The sequence below is a fragment of the Gobio gobio genome, assembly GCF_949357685.1.
Source record: "Gobio gobio genome assembly, chromosome: 5".
Taxonomy (NCBI): domain Eukaryota; kingdom Metazoa; phylum Chordata; class Actinopteri; order Cypriniformes; family Gobionidae; genus Gobio; species Gobio gobio.
Genome location: NC_137101.1, coordinates 22,761,607 through 22,781,809, shown reverse-complemented (window position 1 = coordinate 22,781,809; position 20,203 = coordinate 22,761,607). Strand labels below are relative to the sequence as shown.

Here is a 20,203-nt window from a genome sequence, read left to right as displayed (position 1 = left end):
TCTGTCACAAATGATGGGGGATTAGTTATTTATGGTTAAGGGTTTATAATATTTATAATGGGCTTGCAAACTATTGCATCAGGAGATGTTAATATCGTTCCTTCAGCGTGGTACTTATTCTTGATTTTGTTTTAAAGGCCCACTAAAGTGCCTTGAAATGCATAGCGTTATTCCATGTGTTGACGTAATTTCCCCTGAAACAGGAAGACGGGTGGGACATATCAAACAGCTCCTCCCAGCCAATAGCGTTTCGTTTATATCACAGTTTGACTAGAGCCATGCAGCTCGGTAAAGCCACAGTTTCCTCCTAATCTCTAACCGTTTCTCATCATAATCTCCTCCATATCGCTTTGAAATACAGCATTCTGTGAAGAATTCAAATGGGTTTGATATGTTTTGTTGTCTGCACTGACTTGTGCATGAGGTCCGCTCTGTGCTCTCGTGTCTCTGGACCATAGCAGATTCTGTGTGTACGCTGTGACGGTGTGCATGAAACTAACCTGACACCAGACTTCATTCGCCTCAAGTGAAAGCATATTTACACTGTCTGAATCGTTCCATATCCCCTATATAGGTCACTATGTGTCATTCACCATGTAGAAAATAGTAAATGTGTGAACAAGTGACCGATTTCAGCCACAGCTTCATTTAGGGGCATTTATTTAGGGGGCGGGATGCTTCAGATTCTAGAGAGCATTTGATTGGACAGAAGATGTGATGAGAAGCTGAAGTCCGTAGTGATGTCATAAAAATCCGTGACCCATTTTAGCGGAAGTGAGAGACTACGTTTTGAATGCTTATATCGCCTAAATGCAAATGTTGTCATTGTTTTGGATAGGGATGTCACAAGTACCAGTACTTCGGTACCAAGTCGGTACTGAAATTTTGAAAATGTGATAAAAGCCAGTATTTCTGTAGTACCGGTAGTACCGAGTATATTCGGTACCCACTAATAACCAGCGGCTTTCAGTCGCTTACGTGTTTATCTAAGCGCAGGGCTCCAGACTGTGGCCAAATGTATACTAATGTCAGTGAATGTTAAACCGTAATAGACTATTTAAATATTAATCCTGCATGTTCTACATCTCTCTGTGAATGAATGGCGCAGACGCGCGGTTTCATTGTCTCACACACACACACACACACACACACACACACACACACACACACACACACACACACACACACACACACACACACACACACACACACACACACACACACACACACACACACACACACACACACACACACACACACACACACACACACACACACACACACACACACACACACACACACACACACACACACACATGTTTGTTTTTGTGAAATGTGAGGACATTCCATAGGCGTAATGGTTTTTATACCGTACAAACCGTATTTTCTATCCCCTTACACTGCCCCTGCCCCTAAACCTAACCCTCACAGGAGACTGTGCAGTTCACTTTCTGTGAAAAAAAACTTGTTCTGTGTGATTTATAAGCATTTTGAAAAGTGAGGACATGGGGAACGTCCTCATATTTCACCCTCTTTTTGTAATACCTGTGTCATACCCATGTCATTATACACATTTGTGTCCTGATATTTCACGAAAACATGCACACACACACACACACACACACACACACACACACACACACACACACACATGCACGCACGCACGCATGCTTGACACTCACTGTCTTTTTAGCCTCTGCCATGTCACTATATGAGGACATGAACGCATGAGAGCCTGAGAGTCACTTCATGACCATTAACCGTTTAATTTGAGAAAAAATATCGTCATATAAACACACAGACACTAAAAAAATTGACAAAAATCTCTTAAGCTACTGTTGTACAGTAGATTTAGCAACATCTCAATGTAATACTAATACAACTACTAATAATAATAATTATTATTATTAGGTGTGCCTAGTGGGTTGCTTATTTTTCACTTTTTTATAAACAATGTTTACTTTTAACCCCTAGGAGTCTGAGCTGTTTTGACATGCTCTTACATTTGTGTTTTTTGCAGTTGCTTATAAACACATTAATGGAAAAAAAGTGTAATTACACGGTATTCAGCACAAACTGGGCTACCATAATATGTGAGCAACATGTATGTACATGCTTGTATTTTTGAGAGAAAAATGTTTATGCATGATTTTTGAAAAAACAAAAAAAATGTGTTTTAAAATTAAGGCCTCAAAACACACAATAGATATGTGTTCACAAGACTTTTGACTCCAGGGTGTATTTGCATTGAGGTCTTGCTTTAAACTGATGTGAGAATCATTGAGCCTACTCATTCACATAAAACAATACACTGATTTAAAATTTGTAAGACAGTTTTTCTTCACAAAGCCAGTATGCAAGAGGGGTGATATCTAATGAATAATGATGAGTATCACCTGAGAGGACAAAATAACATAATATCCCACATAATGACCTGCATAATGAGCTGCATAATGAATTAGCTTTAAACCTGACTGAGAGAGTAAAAAATGCTCTTCTTATTTAGTTGAAATTGTACTCATCTAGTAAATGCATCTTGATTTAAGAGTGTTTAAATATTAAGACTAGAAACAATACAAACATTACTAAGATAATTACTAAGTACATTTTTTGTACTATTTTTTTTAAAGTAGTCTCATGCTAAAAATATTTAATAATAAATAATAAAAAATAAGATACAATTTATACAAAACAAAATTTACTTTAAAGAAAGCAATTCACTTTCTACAAAACAAAACTCCAGAATCATTTATTTAGATTGTTGTCATCAAAGGCCTATTATATTTTAAATTATCAAAAGATTTGACTACACTTAAAAAAAAATTTATCTTCTTATTTAGTTGAAAATTGTATGTTTTTATGTATTATTTACTTATAATTATTATCATAAATAATAAACTCATTGAATTTAATGTAATATTTTTTCAAATAGTTAATTAAAATAGTTCCATCCGATTTTGCTGTGGTACCGAAATTGGTACCGAGAACCATACAATTTTAATGGTATTTGTACCGACTACTGGAATTTTGGTATTGTGACATCCATATTTGGAACACACCAGTTTATTCATAACCTTAAGGCTAACATATTCATACTAAAGACTAAAAAATGTACATTTTGATTTCAGGGGGCCTTTAACTGTGGATTAACCAGAATAGCATCTTTGCGCTGTCACACCGGTCCTCTGTGCTTTCTAATGACCGTCACGAGGAGGACAGAATTAGCCGCCAACGCCCATGAGAAGCGCTAAATCCCTGGGTGGTAATTACCCCCTCTGCAGATTTATGGGCGGCTCTACATCCGAGTGTCGACCCCTCTGAGTTCTGCAACCAAAGGTCAGAGTAAATCAAGCCCAATGGTCGCCCCACCGCACAGACCCTGGGTTCATACGGACAGAGCTGGAGTGGGTCTGTGACAGGGCTGTGGGCTGCCGATGGATTTATACAGGTTTAACTTTAAATGACCGTCCTCCTGCTGAGAGAGATGGTTAATACAGGACGTGTGTGTGCTGTCAGGGGAACAGGTCTACAGGGGACCTGTTACAAATTGCCTTGATTTGAGAGGAATCAAGCGCTTTGCATTAGATTTTTCAGGCAATTAAAAATGAACGATTACAGTGTTAATACAAAGTCGACTTGCCCTTTCATAGCATTATGTGTGTTTAATTAAATAATAAACTGTTGAATGCAGATCATCCCCTTCAAAAAATTTTATTAAAAGTTATTACAGTAACTAACAGCCATTATTTTGAAACATTTTTGAGTGCTTTAATTGAAAATACACCTCCATATAGATGCTGACTTTGGCCTGTTTCTGTGAACAACCTTCTAAAAAATAAGATTTGCTTCTTGAAGAGATGCTGGTAGATTCATACGTGACCTTGCTAAATATTTAAAGCAAGGGAATGAGTCGTGCTGAGTGCTGATAGGTATATACCGGTAGGTCTTTTCTCATCCGTTCTAATGTCATTGGTTAGCTCTGGTTAGATGCTTTCTGACCTGGGACCAGTCAGAACTGGCCAGCTCCGAACGTGTATGCAATTCAAATCAGCTTTTTGTCATTGCGGAGTGTAAGGTTTAATACAGATAAATTGGAGTGTTAGGAGTGGAAGTAGATGAGAAATTATATCGGAATTAGTATCGAGAATGGTGAAATTTGACTGATTTAGGTATCGAAAAGTGACAATTCTACATGCATGTGTTTTTTTTTTTTTCATTGAACAACTGCGTCATACATTTTGAGAATTCTGCTGTTACTGTACATTGAAAGCCTTGCGTGCAACGCAGACAAAGACAGGAGCTCTGTTCGTCACACGATACATCTGTGAGATTGCATGTGCCCCATGGGACATTCTGTAAATAAAGCTTTACAGCCTCCATTAAAGATTCATCAAACGCAGTACACATCCTCAATCTAGAGTTTAATGGGTCTGTGGTTGTATATCATCCATGTAGCTGTTAACATTTCTGTCTGTCTCCTATAGTTTTTGATTTGTTTATGATAAAGCATGGCTTCTTTGCAGTTTTTATTGTATTACATCAGTTATTGTGCTGCACTATGGGAATGCTCTATACTGCCACTTTGCATGAGTGCTTCTCGAGAGCCGCATTTGCATTTGAAGGTTATCGTTATATAGGCCGTTTGATTTAAAGCTTTAAAAACTCTAGGTGCATGCCCTACTCGGTCTTTCATCCATTCCACGCTTTAAACAGCCCGTTGCTCCCAAGAGTGTGTCTTATCCAGCTGGAAAAGAGGGTTTTGAGTCAATCCAAATAGAATGAATGGCATGTGCCAGGGCTTTCACACCGACTGGTTGGCATTCTTCTGGAAATTTCTTTGTAGGCTTTGTTAAACCCAAACGTCTCAAACTGAAGTGCTATTTCCTTTGGGAGGACCAGGTTTGGTCTAGTTCCACGATGCAGTTCTTGCATCTGCCTTTCAAATGGGGTGGTCTTTGTCATTCAGACTTTACACTGAGGGTGTTGTCAGTGTGAGATTGCTAACCTACATGGCTTTGGGGCCTTTTTAGATAACACGAAATGGAGTTAAATGAATAGTTCACCACCATGTTGTTCCAATCCAATACGGGTTTCTTTCTTCTGGGAAACACAAAACGAGAAATATTGAAGAATTGTCACGCTTCTTTCCTTACAACAAAACTTTCAGTGAGCAGGGACTCATTCACACTTCTGCATATTTAAACTTTCTGTCGCTCCGTCTATTGAGGTCAAATGTCGCTTGGAATTGTCAATGTCTTTACACAACATATTTGAATAAATGCAAATGACATTTGAGAGCTATGGCGGATGGAAGATTTTCAGTGGATAATAGTTCAGTCAGTTTCTTACACAAATCTGTTGTACCTCTTTGAAGACCTGTAATGGGGCGCATGAGTTACAGTATATTTACCGCTTTTATGATGTTTTTGTTTCTTTTTTAGAGCTTGCCAGCCCCCATTCACCATATGCTTTTGTTGTGTTGAAAAAAAAAAAGCAGCGTGCCTTGAACATTGTTCAAAATGTCTCGTTTTGTTCTATAGAAGAAAGAAAGTCATACAGGACTGGGAATAAAAAGTCAAAGGTTTGAAATGACATTATGGTTAAAAAATTGTGACAGAATTTTCCTTTTTCACCTGTAAAGGACTGTATGCACCACTTTGCCCTGGTAACACCCCAAGAGGTAATAAGTTAACCTTAATAGCTCTACTTACATTATATTGATAAATGTAAAACGTACCTCTTTAAAACTGTGTTAAAATTAACATTGACACCCTGCCTTGAACATTTTAACATGTTTATCCATTTTTTCTCTCTCGTCATTGTTTAAAGCAGTGTAGAACATGTTGTAATTATGTCTGTCTCTCCCCTTAGACTAACACCTCTGCACCACCACCTCTCTAATCAACACTTTTTAATTAGCGCTTTCCTAACTCATCCACAGTGACGTGTGTGCCAAACTGAACCGAGTGACTTCTGCTAGACAGCAGTGTCGTCAACATGCCCGTTATGGGCATCTGCCAGCAGCGGCCCTCTGGGCCCTGGCGTCGTCTGTGTATGGGATAACTATGGTGAGGGACGAAGTTGCTTTTCATGAGATATCCTCAGACTGGTTGAATCCTTCCAGGCTTCTTCTCATTACTCTCTATGAGGATTAATTATAACATATCACTGTCCTCAACCAAACAAGTAAACTCTCACAACAAACAAAGGCACAATGCAAAAATTATTCTGCCCTGCTTGTCATAACCAGCTGTGACCACCAACAGCGTCACACAGTAAAGGCCTGTACACACCGGGACGAATATCGCGCACGCTTATCGCCAGCGTTTTTCGGCGCGTCTTGAGTGTTCACACCCAAGCGATTTTCACTGGCGATGCGCCAAGTGAACGTGCACATTCAGTAGATGCGCTCCAGGTACACAAGGTGGTGCTGCGGCACTTTGCGTTTCTGACACTCGCTTGTCACACAGAAGAAGAAGAGAGACAGTATTTACGTGCTTGCCAAAACCACAGATATATTATGTCTATGGCCAAAACCATTCACACACTTTTTGCTAACTGGCAAGCAGCATTAGCAGCTCATCTTCTTCTTTGTCTACTTACTACTTCTTCGTCGTATCAATGTGTGCTCGGCAAGACCGTTTTGTGCTTGAGCGCCACCAAATCGTGCTTTACTGTCACTTCAGCAGCTCCAGGCACGTGAAAAAAAGCTCTGATCTCATTTGTTGGCCAGTTTTATAATGCGCTGCGTCAAAATAACATTTTTTTTTTTTTTAAATTAATTTTTTTTTTTTTAAAGGACGCTTTTACTCCTGCCGTTTTGCGCGTCGGTGTGCACACTCACATTGGTGCCCTTTGTTTAGTCACGAGGCGTTAAAAGTCGGCGATAATCGCGCGCGAAAATCGTCCCGGTCTGAACAGGCCTTAAGACAATTACTCGGTTTCTGTTTTTAGCATGTCATCCACAGTGAAATCTCATTTGTCTAAAATCAAAGTATATAACTGCATATTAAAGTATGTCCTGATTGGCTGTGATTGTGTTGCTTTCCTGAGGAAATGTTCTATATCTAATTGCTTTTTAGTTCAATTCAAGCTTATTTTTCTTATAGTGCTTTTCACAATATATATTCTTTTAAAGCAGCTTTACAGAATTGTTTCTATGTTATAATTTGAAGTATTCTGTTATCAGCCAGAGAATATTGTACCAAAGTAATGTCCATATGGCAGTAATATGCCGATATAATTAAGTTCATGTTATGTGGTCAGTTAACTTCCTGCATTCAGTTAAGCTAACACAACAAATGTGTTAGGCAACAGTTACAACTTGTGCTTATAATTATTACAATATAAGGATAATATTACAATATTAGGATAATCTTTGAAAGTCCAATGTGGCTGAATGTCATCTGAAATCTTCGCAATTGTCAGCGTCGTTATCCAAACTAGAGCTGGCGCAGTCTGTACTCAGGGATGGGCATTCCTAGGTAGAAACACTTTGAAGAAAACTTTGTCTCAGATGTTTGTCCTAAAATTGTTTTGGAGAAATAATAATAATAGAAACCAATGATAGTATGCATAAATGGATGATTTGGTATTTGAAGAATTTGAGAAATTGAAATCTTCATATTGAAATCTGAGCCTTGTTTATCTATTTATTTGTTTGTTTATTTGATCCGACTCAAGCTGACATTTTGGCAAATCTGAGTGTAATTTGAGACATTGTAAGACGCTTGAAACTCTAGGTGAGATGTGAGATTACTGAGATCTTTTACTCAGGGTAAATACTTTTGAGAAACAGGAGAAAAAAAGTCTGATTGCTCCATTTAATCTCAAGTCTAGGGGAAACCGTTGAGATCTTATTTTTTTTTTCATTCCTGTGGTTGAAAGTCCAATGTGGCTGAATGTTATCTGAAATCTTCGCAATTGTAATCTTTGAAATCTTTGCAGTTCACTCTATTGGAAATTTGACAAGTTGTTACACGTGGATCTCCTCTATGCTTTTCAAACTACTTTTAATCCCGGATTAACTTCTTTTTTTGATCTTGAGTTAATTGACCCTGGTTAAGCACCACTTATAATTTAACACAACTTTGCTTATAATTTATGAAGCCCTGCTCCAGAACAAGTTTGTGCTGAATTGCGGTGCTATCAATAATCGGTGTAAAATATAAACTGTGTGAAACATTAAACCCACGATAATCCTGGACTTTGTTGTCCAAGAATTAAAAATGATCCTAAATTATTTCAAGTGTGAAAATTCCATATTTAGTATTGATTTGTCTTTACACACTAAGGTGACAATAAGTAACATTTACTAGTTTTTGCAAGCATATTTTAAAGTAAATTGCACATATGGCATTAAGTACACTTAACTAAGTTAAGTAAAATGAACAAAGGCAAAAAGTAATTTTAACTTGGCCAGTAAAAGAGTTATTCCTACTTAGTTGATGTTTCCTTTGCAATACTTTTCATCAAAATAACACTGAATTAAACCATGCAGTGTATGCTTTACTTAGAAACATTTAAGTATATAATATAGTAGATATTGTGTAGACACCATATCTACATAACAGTGCCGACTTAAACACAGAGACCTCAATATCTGGTACACAATAGACAGTGACGGTAACATTCAATGGATCGCTTTTGAGTTTGAATGTGTCGTTTTGAGTAGAAAAGGAACTCCAAATGTCACAAAATGGCAAGTTACTAAACCTAACAAAAAAGCAATGATAAAACTGTAAATAGAGCTGGAAAGCAGCTAAAAAAAATCAACCTTATTAATTATTCATGACCCAGTGCATTATGGGAACATCAGTATCAGAAAAGTGGAGTAGTTTTACTTAATTTTATAATATTGATATTTACGCTTCAATTTCTACAAGCTTGAATTGAGAACTAATATAGAATTTACTTTGGGGGTTTTTCTGTAGTATTTACTTCACCACAGAACATTTTTTTATCAGTGACAACAACAGTAACATGGTAGATTGTCCAGTAATGAGATATATGTTAGAAACTTAGATGAGAAAATATGTGCTCACCTTTTCCACACTGGTGGGACCTTCACACGCTAATGAGTTTGTCAGATGTTGATCCAATGCTTTACCCACCACACATTTACCACCTAAGGGCAGCAAAGGATCCCTGCGCCGTGAATTTGGTTTGATCTTAGAACATTGACCTTTGACTTCAGAAAACACTTCGGGGAGGTTTGTTTCAGAGGCAGAGCTTCTAGAGGGGAGTTTTGATCATAACTGTTTGGAATTCTAGCACATGTAGGGCTGGTGTGTTGTTAGACTATGTTTGTCTGCATGTGTTCACTGGTGTGTATGTTCACAGCAATGAATCTTAACGCTTCCCAAGATGCAATCTGTAATATCCCAGTTTATTTGTACTTTGAAGATTTCAAACCCGGATTTACTTGAGGCAAAGCTACAACATCAAGACTGGATACTTGTTTGCTCATACACACTTTGTCTTTTAAAAGAACACATAATATCTGCAATCAATACCATCACAGCAAGAGATGGTGGTTGCTTTAAAGTACATAAGAGAATACAGCCTCATACAATGAGTTCACACTCAATGCAACGCCTCACCAACTAACACAAGACTTCTACTGGGGTCTTTGATGGCCAGCTGGATTGTGTCCTGTTTAACTATCTCTCTATAATCAGAGGAGCCTTGCAGCAGAGGACAGGCTTAGATCAATACCACAGTGAGTTATTGTCCTAGACAGCTACCTTTGCATGATCCCAATCCTGCTGTCTGGTGGTTGCGAGGCAGGCTTGTCATTGTCCACCAAGTTCATGTTTATCAATCGAGGTGTCTTCTATAGAGATTTCAACTCTTGCCTATTTAAATAAGACCTCTGATCCTTGCCATCAGTCAAACTCCAGACAGACCATTCATAGAGATACAAGTCCAAACTCCAAATTTTGTTCTTGCTGTACCCCTATACATCATAAAAATAGTATTGCCCATTAGATTCACGAATTGTGGCACATTTTTAGCCCACTTAGTCATAGTTGAGAGGATGAAGGGTACTTTTCTTGGTTTGATTTGGCACTGTCTTGATTCATTGTCCTTTTTTTTTTTTACTTTTGCCTGTCACTGGGATGATTCATTGTGCTTATTATTAAACTGTTTCCATGGTTATGGTTGAGGTTATAGGGCCCTATTTTAACGATCTAAGCGCATGGTCTAAAGCGCACGATGCAAGTGCACTTAGGGTGTGTCTGAATCCACTTTTGCTAGTTTAACGACAAGAAAAAGGGTTGGTGCGCCAGGCACATGGTCTTTTTGAAGAGGGTTGTCCCTATTCTCTCAATTGAGTAATGGGTGTGTTTTGGGCATAACGTGCAAAAAACCAATCAGCGTATCATCTCCCATTTCTTTAAAGCCAGTTGTGCTTGCACCATGGCGGATTGCTATTTACATGCCGGAATTTGCGACTGCGTTCAAAGACTTTACACTTCTCCAGAGAGGAATCTTTTATTTTTAATATTTAAAAATGTTTGTTTGCTGCTGCGCCACAAATGGGCGCAAATGCATTTTCTATTTAAACAGCGTGGCACAGGATGTGAAAATGATAACTGCATCGGGCTGAAATTAGCAAAAAACACTTGCGTCACGCCTGCCGCTGCATTGCGCCGGGTGTATGAATGGGCCCATAGGGTTGCAGGGTGACTTCAATGTGTATTGTTCATCATGTTTGCTTGCAAAACTATTTCATCACCACTTACGTCTTGTTCCATATACAGGCTCTAGTCAAGTCCTGGCCCCATTCCTGCCATTTCTGAAATCCTCTTAGTGACACTGAATTCAGATTACCATGAGTACATTGAATCTCTACCTTTCACTTATGTGGGATTATTCTTTCCCAGAAGTGAAAAGTTTCATGTAGTTGTCATTTCCCTCCAGTCGTGGCAGTTGCCGCAAATTTCATGGCCACAAATGTTAGTCTGTGTCCAAATTCCCACTCTTTTGAATTTGATACTGTTAAGCTGACTCTTGATGAAATGGTATGAAGGTGTGCAGTATGAATCGATCCACTATGCTGGCATTGTTCTACATTGCAATGTATTGCTCCAATTGCTGGTTCAGGTGTGTTTGATTAGGGTTGGAGCTAAACGCTGGATGGTAGCCCTCCAAGAGCAGGGTTGACAACAACGTCCTTGGTACATATACCAATTGCATTTAACAAGCCAGCCAGCTCACAGTTCTCCACCATTTTATTTTTTTATGACTCCTCAACTCCTGCTGCCTTATGAGAGTCAGATCCTGCTTTGGAAGGGACAATGTCCTGCAGGGTTTATAGCTCCAATCTGCCCAAAAACACGTCCCTGAAAGTTTCTAGGAATCCTGAAGACCATTGTTAGATGGTTCAGGTGTGTTTGATTCAGACTGGAGCTGAACTCTGCAGGACAGTGACCCTTTAGGAGCGGATAGCAAAGTGTCCTCTAGTTACACACTTTAGAATCTCAGCAGATGCCGAAGGGTTGTCCTTTAGCAAACCCATGTCCCCTTACTCCTATGTGATGTTCAAATGTCTGTTTTGGTGTCTTGCAGGAGTTTGCCGCCCTGACAAAAGAGCTGAATGCCTGCAGGGAACAGCTGCTGGAGAAGGAGGAGGAGATTTCAGAGCTGAAGGCCGAGAGGAACAACACCAGAGTGAGTTCGCACACAGTGTCTTCCATGCACTTCAAAGAATTGTACTCCTCAACCATCATCCGCCTTGTAAAATTGTGCCTGTTTACAAAAAAGGCAATAATTGAACAGACGCCCACCCAATGACTCGTGCATCTAATTCATGGTGTTTTGTTAGAGACAAGATGTTTGTTGCGTGATCAAAACTGCTTTTACTGAACTGAAACCAGATTTTGTTGAGATGCTTACCATAGATCATTGATCATAATTCCCTGAAAGTCAAAATAGCAGGCTGGCATTTTTCAATAAAATTGTCACCATTCATTTGCATTGAATGCAGAGAAGCTGCCAAAACGTCTGACAAGAACCAGCACTCTGGCTATCCATTTCACAAGAAAGTAGTCATTCTCACTTCTTCTGCTTCATTTTCACCTCCATTCTTTTCCTGCTCCCCTCAGTGCCTGCCTGAGTCACTGTGCTAATCCAGCGCACCTGACTCAACGCTGCGATTCAATTAATTACTTGCGTTACTTAGCCGCAGCCAAACGTTTGAAGAGTCAATTATGGAATTGAGGATATTGGAGGGTATTAAAAACCAGAGGGAAGCATAGATCGAGGGGGATAAGGGGACGTAGTGGAATGGAAAAGAGGAGAGGTCGAGTGAGATTAGAAACAGACTCATTTTAAACAGAACTTCTAATCTTACACAGGGAGCGGCTAATGTGACAGCAAGTGAAGTATTTAACCCGATGCAATGCATCAGTCATTATGGAAATGGTCATATCTTAATCATTTTGAGATTGCGTCCAAATTTACATACTTGTCGCATGCACTAAAAGTCGCTGATAATGCAGAAAGTTCATACTTTTTAGTAAGAAACTGTAGAAATAGCATTTTGCCCACTAGTAGGGATAGGCAATGTGTGTGTATATACAGTGGCAAGAAAAAGTATGTGAACCGCTTGTGGAATCTGTGAAAATGGGAATAATTTTAACTAAACAAGAGGGATCATACAAAATATATGTTATTTTTTATTTAGTACTGTCCTGAATAAGATATTTTACACAACAGTTTTTTTGTTTTGTGATGGTTGTTCACGAGTCCCTTGTTTGTCCTGAGCAGTTAAACTGCCTAATGTTCCTCCAGGTCCTGCATTCTTCAGTTTTCCAGCATCTTTTGCATATTTGAACCCTCTCCAGCAATGGCTGTATGATTTTAAGATCCATCTTTTCACACTGAGGACAATTGAGGGACTCAAACACAACTACTAATCTACTACTTCAAACATTCACTAATGCTCCAGAAGGAAACACAATGTATTAAGACTTTAACTTTTGTATTCAACTTTTGTATTCAATGTATGTATTCAACTTTTGAATCAAGAAATCAAGGTAAATTGTACTTAATTTGTCTTCCGGGAAACATGCAAGTATCTTCTGTTGCTTCTGAAGGGCATTACTAAATGAAAAAAAATTATATTTAAACAAAATAAGAAAAATCTTCATCCTGTTCAAAAGTTTTCACCCCCCCCCCCGGCTCTTAATGCATTGTGTTTCCTTCCGGAGCATTAGTGAATGTTTGAACCTTTTTTAGTAGTTGTGTTTGAGTCCCTCAATTGTCCTCAGTGTGAAAAGATGGATCTTAAAATCAAACAGTCATTGCTGGAGAGGGTTTAAATATGAAAAAGAGGCTGGAAAACTGAAGAGTGTGCAGGACCTGGAGGATTTTTCTGAAGAACATTGGGCAGTTTAACTGCTCTGGACAAACAAGGGACTCGTGAACAACCATCACAAAACGTGGATCGTCCAGGGAACGACACACAGCACTGAGAATCAATGTTTCATAAACTTTTTATCAGGGTTATTATAATAAATTCAGCTATTTTTTTGTCTTGTGGACTATATGTAAAAAATGTTTATGTAAAATATCTTATTCAGGACAGTACTAAATATAAAATAACATGAATTTTGTATGATCCCTCTTATTTAGTTAAAATTAATCCCATTTTCACAGATTCTGCAAGCGGTTCACATACTTTTTCATGCCACTGTATATATACATATATATATATATATATATATATATATATATATATATATATATATAATATAAAAAACTAAAGTTATTCAGACACCTTCAACATTTTCTCACATTATCACAGTTTATTCGCTATAGTTTAGAAAATGGTAATAAAATATGACAAGAACTCAGAGTTCAACTGTCAGAACAAATTCATCTTGATAATGTCAGATAACTTTGATAGAAAGGTATGTAATGGATTACAATCAACCAATCAGCTGTCAGCTGTTCAATTGAAATACACAATTAGATAATACCAAAGTAGGCCAACCAATTACCAAGCAATGCTTAATTTTGTTCAGTCCGTGGTGTAAAAGGACACATTAGCAATTAAAGAAAAAACTCTTAAGCAAAACATGATCAGGTCAAAGTGTCTAAATAATTTTGGTCCCAAATTTTTATCAATTTTACTGGAAGTCCACTGTATGAAGATTTTTTGGGTATATTTGCTATCCTCACTTACATAAATAAAATATAGTGTCCTGCACCCACTAGTAAAAAATTATATCCAGTGTCTGAATAGTTTCTGGGTTGACTGTATTTTCACTGTAAACTCGCTTTTATTTGTTTCTGCCAATATAGCCTATAGATCAACACTGTGAATATTCTAAAGAATTTTTTTCTGAGTATTGCTATACTAATAATAGGGGGTTACCATGTGAGGTCGAGTGATCACAACACGTGGCCACCATTAGCGGTTGACACGCTTATGCAGAATAAAACATTGTTGGACTTATATGACTTTATCTCATATCAGTGTACAAGTACTTTTCTTTACTAGTAAAACTTTTGTTTTAGGTTCACTTATAGTCATACAATATCAAATTATGTTAAACGTCATGTTGTCATGTAAGGGAAAATACATTATTAACAGAGGAATTATACTGAATACTTATTTCAGAATTAAAATTAAGCATCTAGATAAAATACACAGGATTTTTACACAGGGCGCCCCTTCAAGTAAAATGACACATAATGCTACTGTACATATATTGATTTAAGATCAATGCTGAGATTCATGTATTAGCTAATGGCTGTGTCTACTGACTGCACCTGTGTTAAACTGATCCACCAAAACAGACACACACAGAGGGAGAGTGAGTAACCTAACCTGCATTATCCGGCTATAGGGTTGTTTTAGTGCTGAGCTGGCTCTTGGAAAGACAGAGGCTGGCACAGACTGAGGGTTATGAATGAGAGAGCAAGGAACTGAGCAGAAATAGAAAGGTCAGCTCCTCGATAGGTCTCTAGAGCAGCACTGCTACAGTACTGCCTGTACAGCCCTCAGGCAGGTACACATGCTACTGCAGTCCTAATGCTGTGTTACATTCAACTGGAGAAGCCTGAATTTCCAACTACCTACTTGGCGACTCCATTTGAAGTCGAACTCCCTTCTTGGAAATTTGAAAACTTGTGGAAATCAACTATAATTTCGCTATCATTTTTATTTTAGTTTTAACTTTATTTTAAATGAAGTATTGGCCTTTGCTTAAGCTTTAGTTTGAGATGTCGTTTTAGTTTTAGCTTATAAGTTATAAATTGTGAAGTTATATGCCGTCTTCCAAACATCATGCAATGGAACACTTTCATGGTCAAGAGTCAGAGATATCGAGTAGGAATAACTTGCATCCAGCTTTAGATACAATTCAGCATTATTCTGAGCAGGTTTACTGAACGAGTGCATTTCAAAACAACATACTCAATTTTACTTTAAATGCATTCTCTGTTTTCCATCCATATCTCTCTTTGTCCACTCCACTCATCTAAAGCCAGACAGTTCTCGTTCTCTCTCTCTCTCACGGTGTCCTTGGGACTTTGGGGCCGAATTGATTTTTTATGCTATGTACCAGACCAGAGAGTAACCACATTAACATAATCTCCTTTGTGCCGGGTCCAGGGGGTTTCAATTTGTCGTGTCTGCTTTATTGTTTCAAGTGTAATGGGTTTTCTTGTGTGTAATGTTGTTAGCTGTCTGAAAGGGTTTCCTTGTAAAATGAGAAAAGACAACATGGTGTGTTAAGCACATATCATTAATTTTCAAATGAAGAATGTCCTTGAGGGTTTAGTGATATGCTGCAACATGAGGTCAATTTTTTCGTCATGAGACATTTGGTTTCAGTTTTAGATTAGTTACTAAGTTTAGATCTATTTTTTGCTGTTAATTTAGTTTTTATTTTTATATTTAGCAGTTTTTTTATTTATATTCAAATTATTATTTTTTTCTTAAGATTCAGCTTTGGTTTTATCTTTAGCTTTAGATTTAGCTTTAATTTTAGAGTTAGTAGTCTTTATATTTGGCTTTAGTTTCAGTTTTAGATTAGTTACTCTATTTGGGTTTTCCTTTTAGCTTTAGATTTAATGTCCGCTTTTTAAATTTTGTTTTACATTTCTGATTTAGTTTAAGATTTAGATCTAGTTTACGTTTTAGATTAGTTACTAAATTTAAGGTTTTCTTATAGACTTGATTGTGGTAATTTGTTTATTTAAGCTACAAACTTAGTGTTAAATAAGTTTTGTATATAGTTTCAGTTTTACGTTTGGTATAATGTATTATGCTTGTAATAGCAATTGAGGATTGTGATGCTAGACTTCATTATCTTCTTATATGTGCCACAGCTACTGTTGGAGCATTTGGAGTGTTTGGTTTCGAGGCATGAACGTTCCCTACGCATGACGGTGGTGAAACGGCAGGCCCAGTCTCCTTCTGGCGTCTCCAGTGAGGTGGAGGTCCTCAAAGCTCTCAAGTCCCTCTTTGAGCACCACAAAGCACTGGATGAGAAGGTAAACCGTGAGATCAACACCTGCTTAGGTTCCTGTTGTTTTTGGTTGAATTCTTAAGGCCAGCACAATGTTCTCTATGCTTTCCTACAGTGCATTGCAAACGTTCATGATGGAAATCTAATATAAATGTATACGTGGCATACCAAATGTACAGTACTACAAACCTGTTGATGTTAACCCATATAAAGCATAGGCTGACTGATCTAGAACTCATCTGTTTTAGTAACCAGAGTAATATTTTAACAATGTTATCTCCTGATTTTTGGACAGTGAGGTTGAAGGACATTTATTAAACACTGCAGCCCACTGTCCCACCTCTCTTTTCCTTCATCCAGTGGTGTTTTATTTATGGATTAAGCCCTTGTGTGGCAGTTCATCCAGCTGTAATCTCTTCTGCGGCCTTCTACAGACAGTGTCATTTATAAGGCGTTAGGTAACAGACGGCAGGAAATTGCTCGTGATATATGGGACCGTAGTTTTAGTGACAACTGGTCATCCAGTGATGAAAGGCTGAACCCACTGAAATGATTCCAGTGATCAAACAGGTCACCAGAGAGACCGATTAGAGGGTTTTTAATCGTTTTTTTTTTTTTTTTTTTTTTTCGGTTCATTCCATTTTCAAAACTTCTAATAAAAAATTTAAAAATACAGTGCCACAACAATAACTTTATGAAAATAATGTTATGTGTATGATATCATGATTATAGGTAATTCATAATAGAACAATTCAATTATACTATTAAAACTAAACTAGAATTTTAGTTCCAGTTGTAATTGTACTTTCTTCAATTCTGCAATTCTGCATTATATTTGCTACCTCAAATTCAAATCTAAATCAGTAATATAAAAAACATTCTCACTTCAGTTCTGAGTAAAGCTCAACCTTGATGAACAGTAAGTGATGGAGTGTCTTGTTTCCTTTCGTTCAGGTACGGGAGAGATTGCGGGTGTCACTAGAGCGGGTCTCTGCCTTGGAGGAGGAGTTGGCCGCAGCCAATCAGGAGGTGAGCCTCTTATTACATATACAGCAATCTGCACCAGAAAGGTTCTATCTATGAGATAAACATACTCCATAAACATGCTAAATATGTTTAATTTGTTGCTATGCCATGTTGTTTTTGCTTGATCTGATTAGCGTGAAATGCAACAGAGCAAACAGAGCATTGTGTATTTTAGTGTTTATTCTAGTAATATCAGTCCAGATGGTGCAGTTTTAGCTGAAAGAGCTGCAAACTTCTCAACAAGAGCCAAATAACTTTTTTTTAAAGAGATATTTCATATTGAGAATGTGTATATTGATCTTGATCACTCTGCGAGGTCTGTTGCGTGTAATCATTTCTGCTTCTGAATTAACACTTGTGTGATCTCTTTGGGTCATGAGAGGAGAGAATAGCTTATTTAAAATAAGACTGACTCAGTCATAAAAAATAGAGGCTGTGGGGTGTCTTCGTTTCCTCCATTTTAACACTTTACAATAAGGTTTCATAAAATAAACATTTTAACATTATAACATATACCTTACAGCTTTTTGTTATCATTTTAACAACTTTACAATTATTGTAAACATTTCATAAAGAATGCACAACATGTAAAGTATGCATTTCAAAATGCACCACGTCTTAAATAAATCATATATAAAATATTTAACAACTCCACAAATCAAGACCAACAGCAAGCATACTGGTGAGAACATTCTCACTTACATAGACGCAGCACAGTTCTTCTCGCCAACACCAACCATGCGACAGAAAGATTTGTTATGAATTCTGTTTCTGGGAAATGAAAAAACACAAGGATTTCAGTTGCGGCTGCTTTTAAATTCCATCCAGCCCCTAAGCTGCCCAAGTTTTTTACTTCCCAGAAAATATGTATTTATTATTAGTACTAGTCATTTAAAACATCATGCTTTTGAATAACGATTCATTGATGTTATAAGAGGACATTTGAACAACTTAGTGAATAGCAGAGGCAGTTTGGGCTTGTTCAGAATACAGTGGTGGCGGGTGCTTTTCCAGAGCGGAGAATCACAGATGTCACATAGCACTTATTAAAGCAAAGTATGTACTTGAGCTTATTTAAGATGTTCTGTCTGTGTAAATAGTGTCTGAAGTGTAGAAACTAATAGCTCTGAAAATACTCAAACAATGAAAATACTTAATGAATACCCAGACAACCTTCTATGTGTAAAGTGTAGATCAACAACACACTATGATAGTGGGTCTCAACCTTTTTGACTTTAAAGCTCTGCATTCTCCAAAATCCGGAGCAACCCAGTCGCTTTGCCATAACAGTTTAGCCCTTGTCAAAGTCGCTTAGGTCTTCATTCCTGCCCATTTCTCCTGCGTCCAACATGTTGATTATGAGAACTGATTGTTTGCTTACCGTCTAATCTATCCAGACATTAATATGTGGCCTTGTTACGAGATGATCAGCGATATTCGCTTCACCTGAATTCAGGGTGATTGGGATACTTTTTCCCAGTCATCTCAATGTCAACAAGTGTCCCAATCAACCTGAATTGACCCTATATACAGGTGCTGGTCATATAATTAGAATATCATCAAAAAGTTGATTTATTTCACTAATTCCATTCAAAAAGTGAAACTTGTATATTATATTCATTCTTTACACACAGACTGATATATTTTAAATGTTTATTTCTTTTAATTTTGATGATTATAACAGACTACTAAGGAAAATCCCAAATTCAGTATCTCATAAAATTAGAATATTACTTAAGACCAATACAAATAAAGAATTTTTAGAAATCTTGGCCAACTGAAAAGAATAAACATGAAAAGTATGAGCATGTACAGAACTCAATACTTAATTGGGGCTCCTTTTGCCTGAATTACTGCAGCAATGCGTCGTGGCATGGAGTCGATCAGTCTGTGGCACTGCTCAGGTGTTATGAGAGCCCAGGTTGCTCTGATAGTGGCCTTCAGCTCTTCTGCATTGTTGGGTCTGGCATATCGCATCTTCCTCTTCACAATACCCCATAGATTTTCTATGGAGTTAAGGTCAGGCGAGTTTGCTGGCCAATTAAGAACAGGGATACCATGTTCCTTAAACCAGGTACTGGTTGCTTTGGCACTGTGTCCAGGTGCCAAGTCCTATTGGAAAATGAAATCTGCATCTCCATAAAGTTGGTCAGCAGCAGGAAGCATGAAGTGCTCTAAAACTTCCTGGTATACGGCTGTGTTGACCTTGGACCTCAGAAAACACAGTGGACCAACACCAGCAGATGACATGGCACCCTAAACCCATCACTGACTTTGGAAACTTTAAACTGGACCTCAAGCAACGTGGATTGTGTGCCTCTCCACTCTTCCTCCAGACTCTGGGACCCTGATTTCCAAAGGAAATGCAAAATTTACTTTCATCAGAGAACATAACTTTGGACCACTTTTTTTTCCTTTTTGTCTTTAGCACAGGCCAGACTCTTCTGACGCTGTCTGTTGTTCAAGAGTGGCTTGACACAAGGAATGCGACAGCTGAAACCCATGTCTTGCATACGTCTGTGCGTAGTGGTTCTTGAAGCACTGACTCCAGCTGCAGTCCACTCTTTCTGAATCTCCCCCACATTTTTGAATGGGTTTTGTTTCATAATCCTCTCCAGGGTGCGGTTATCCCTATTGCTTGTACACTTTTTTCTACCACATCTTTTCCTTCCCTTCACCCCTCTATTAAT

General features: G+C 37.9%; 1 protein-coding gene across 1 annotated transcript in view; it reads left to right on the top strand.

Moving 5' to 3' along the window:
• ppfia2 (PTPRF interacting protein alpha 2) overlaps positions 1–20,203 on the top strand; it is a gene marked incomplete at its 5' end in the record, with an annotated part of 199,406 nt that overhangs the window by 130,705 nt on the left and 48,498 nt on the right. Inside the window, 3 exons of the mRNA XM_079817863.1 lie at positions 11,575–11,676; positions 16,348–16,512; positions 17,442–17,516. Coding sequence (XP_079673989.1) covers positions 11,575–11,676; positions 16,348–16,512; positions 17,442–17,516 — 342 coding nt within the window. The remainder of the gene's footprint in view (positions 1–11,574; positions 11,677–16,347; positions 16,513–17,441; positions 17,517–20,203) is intronic.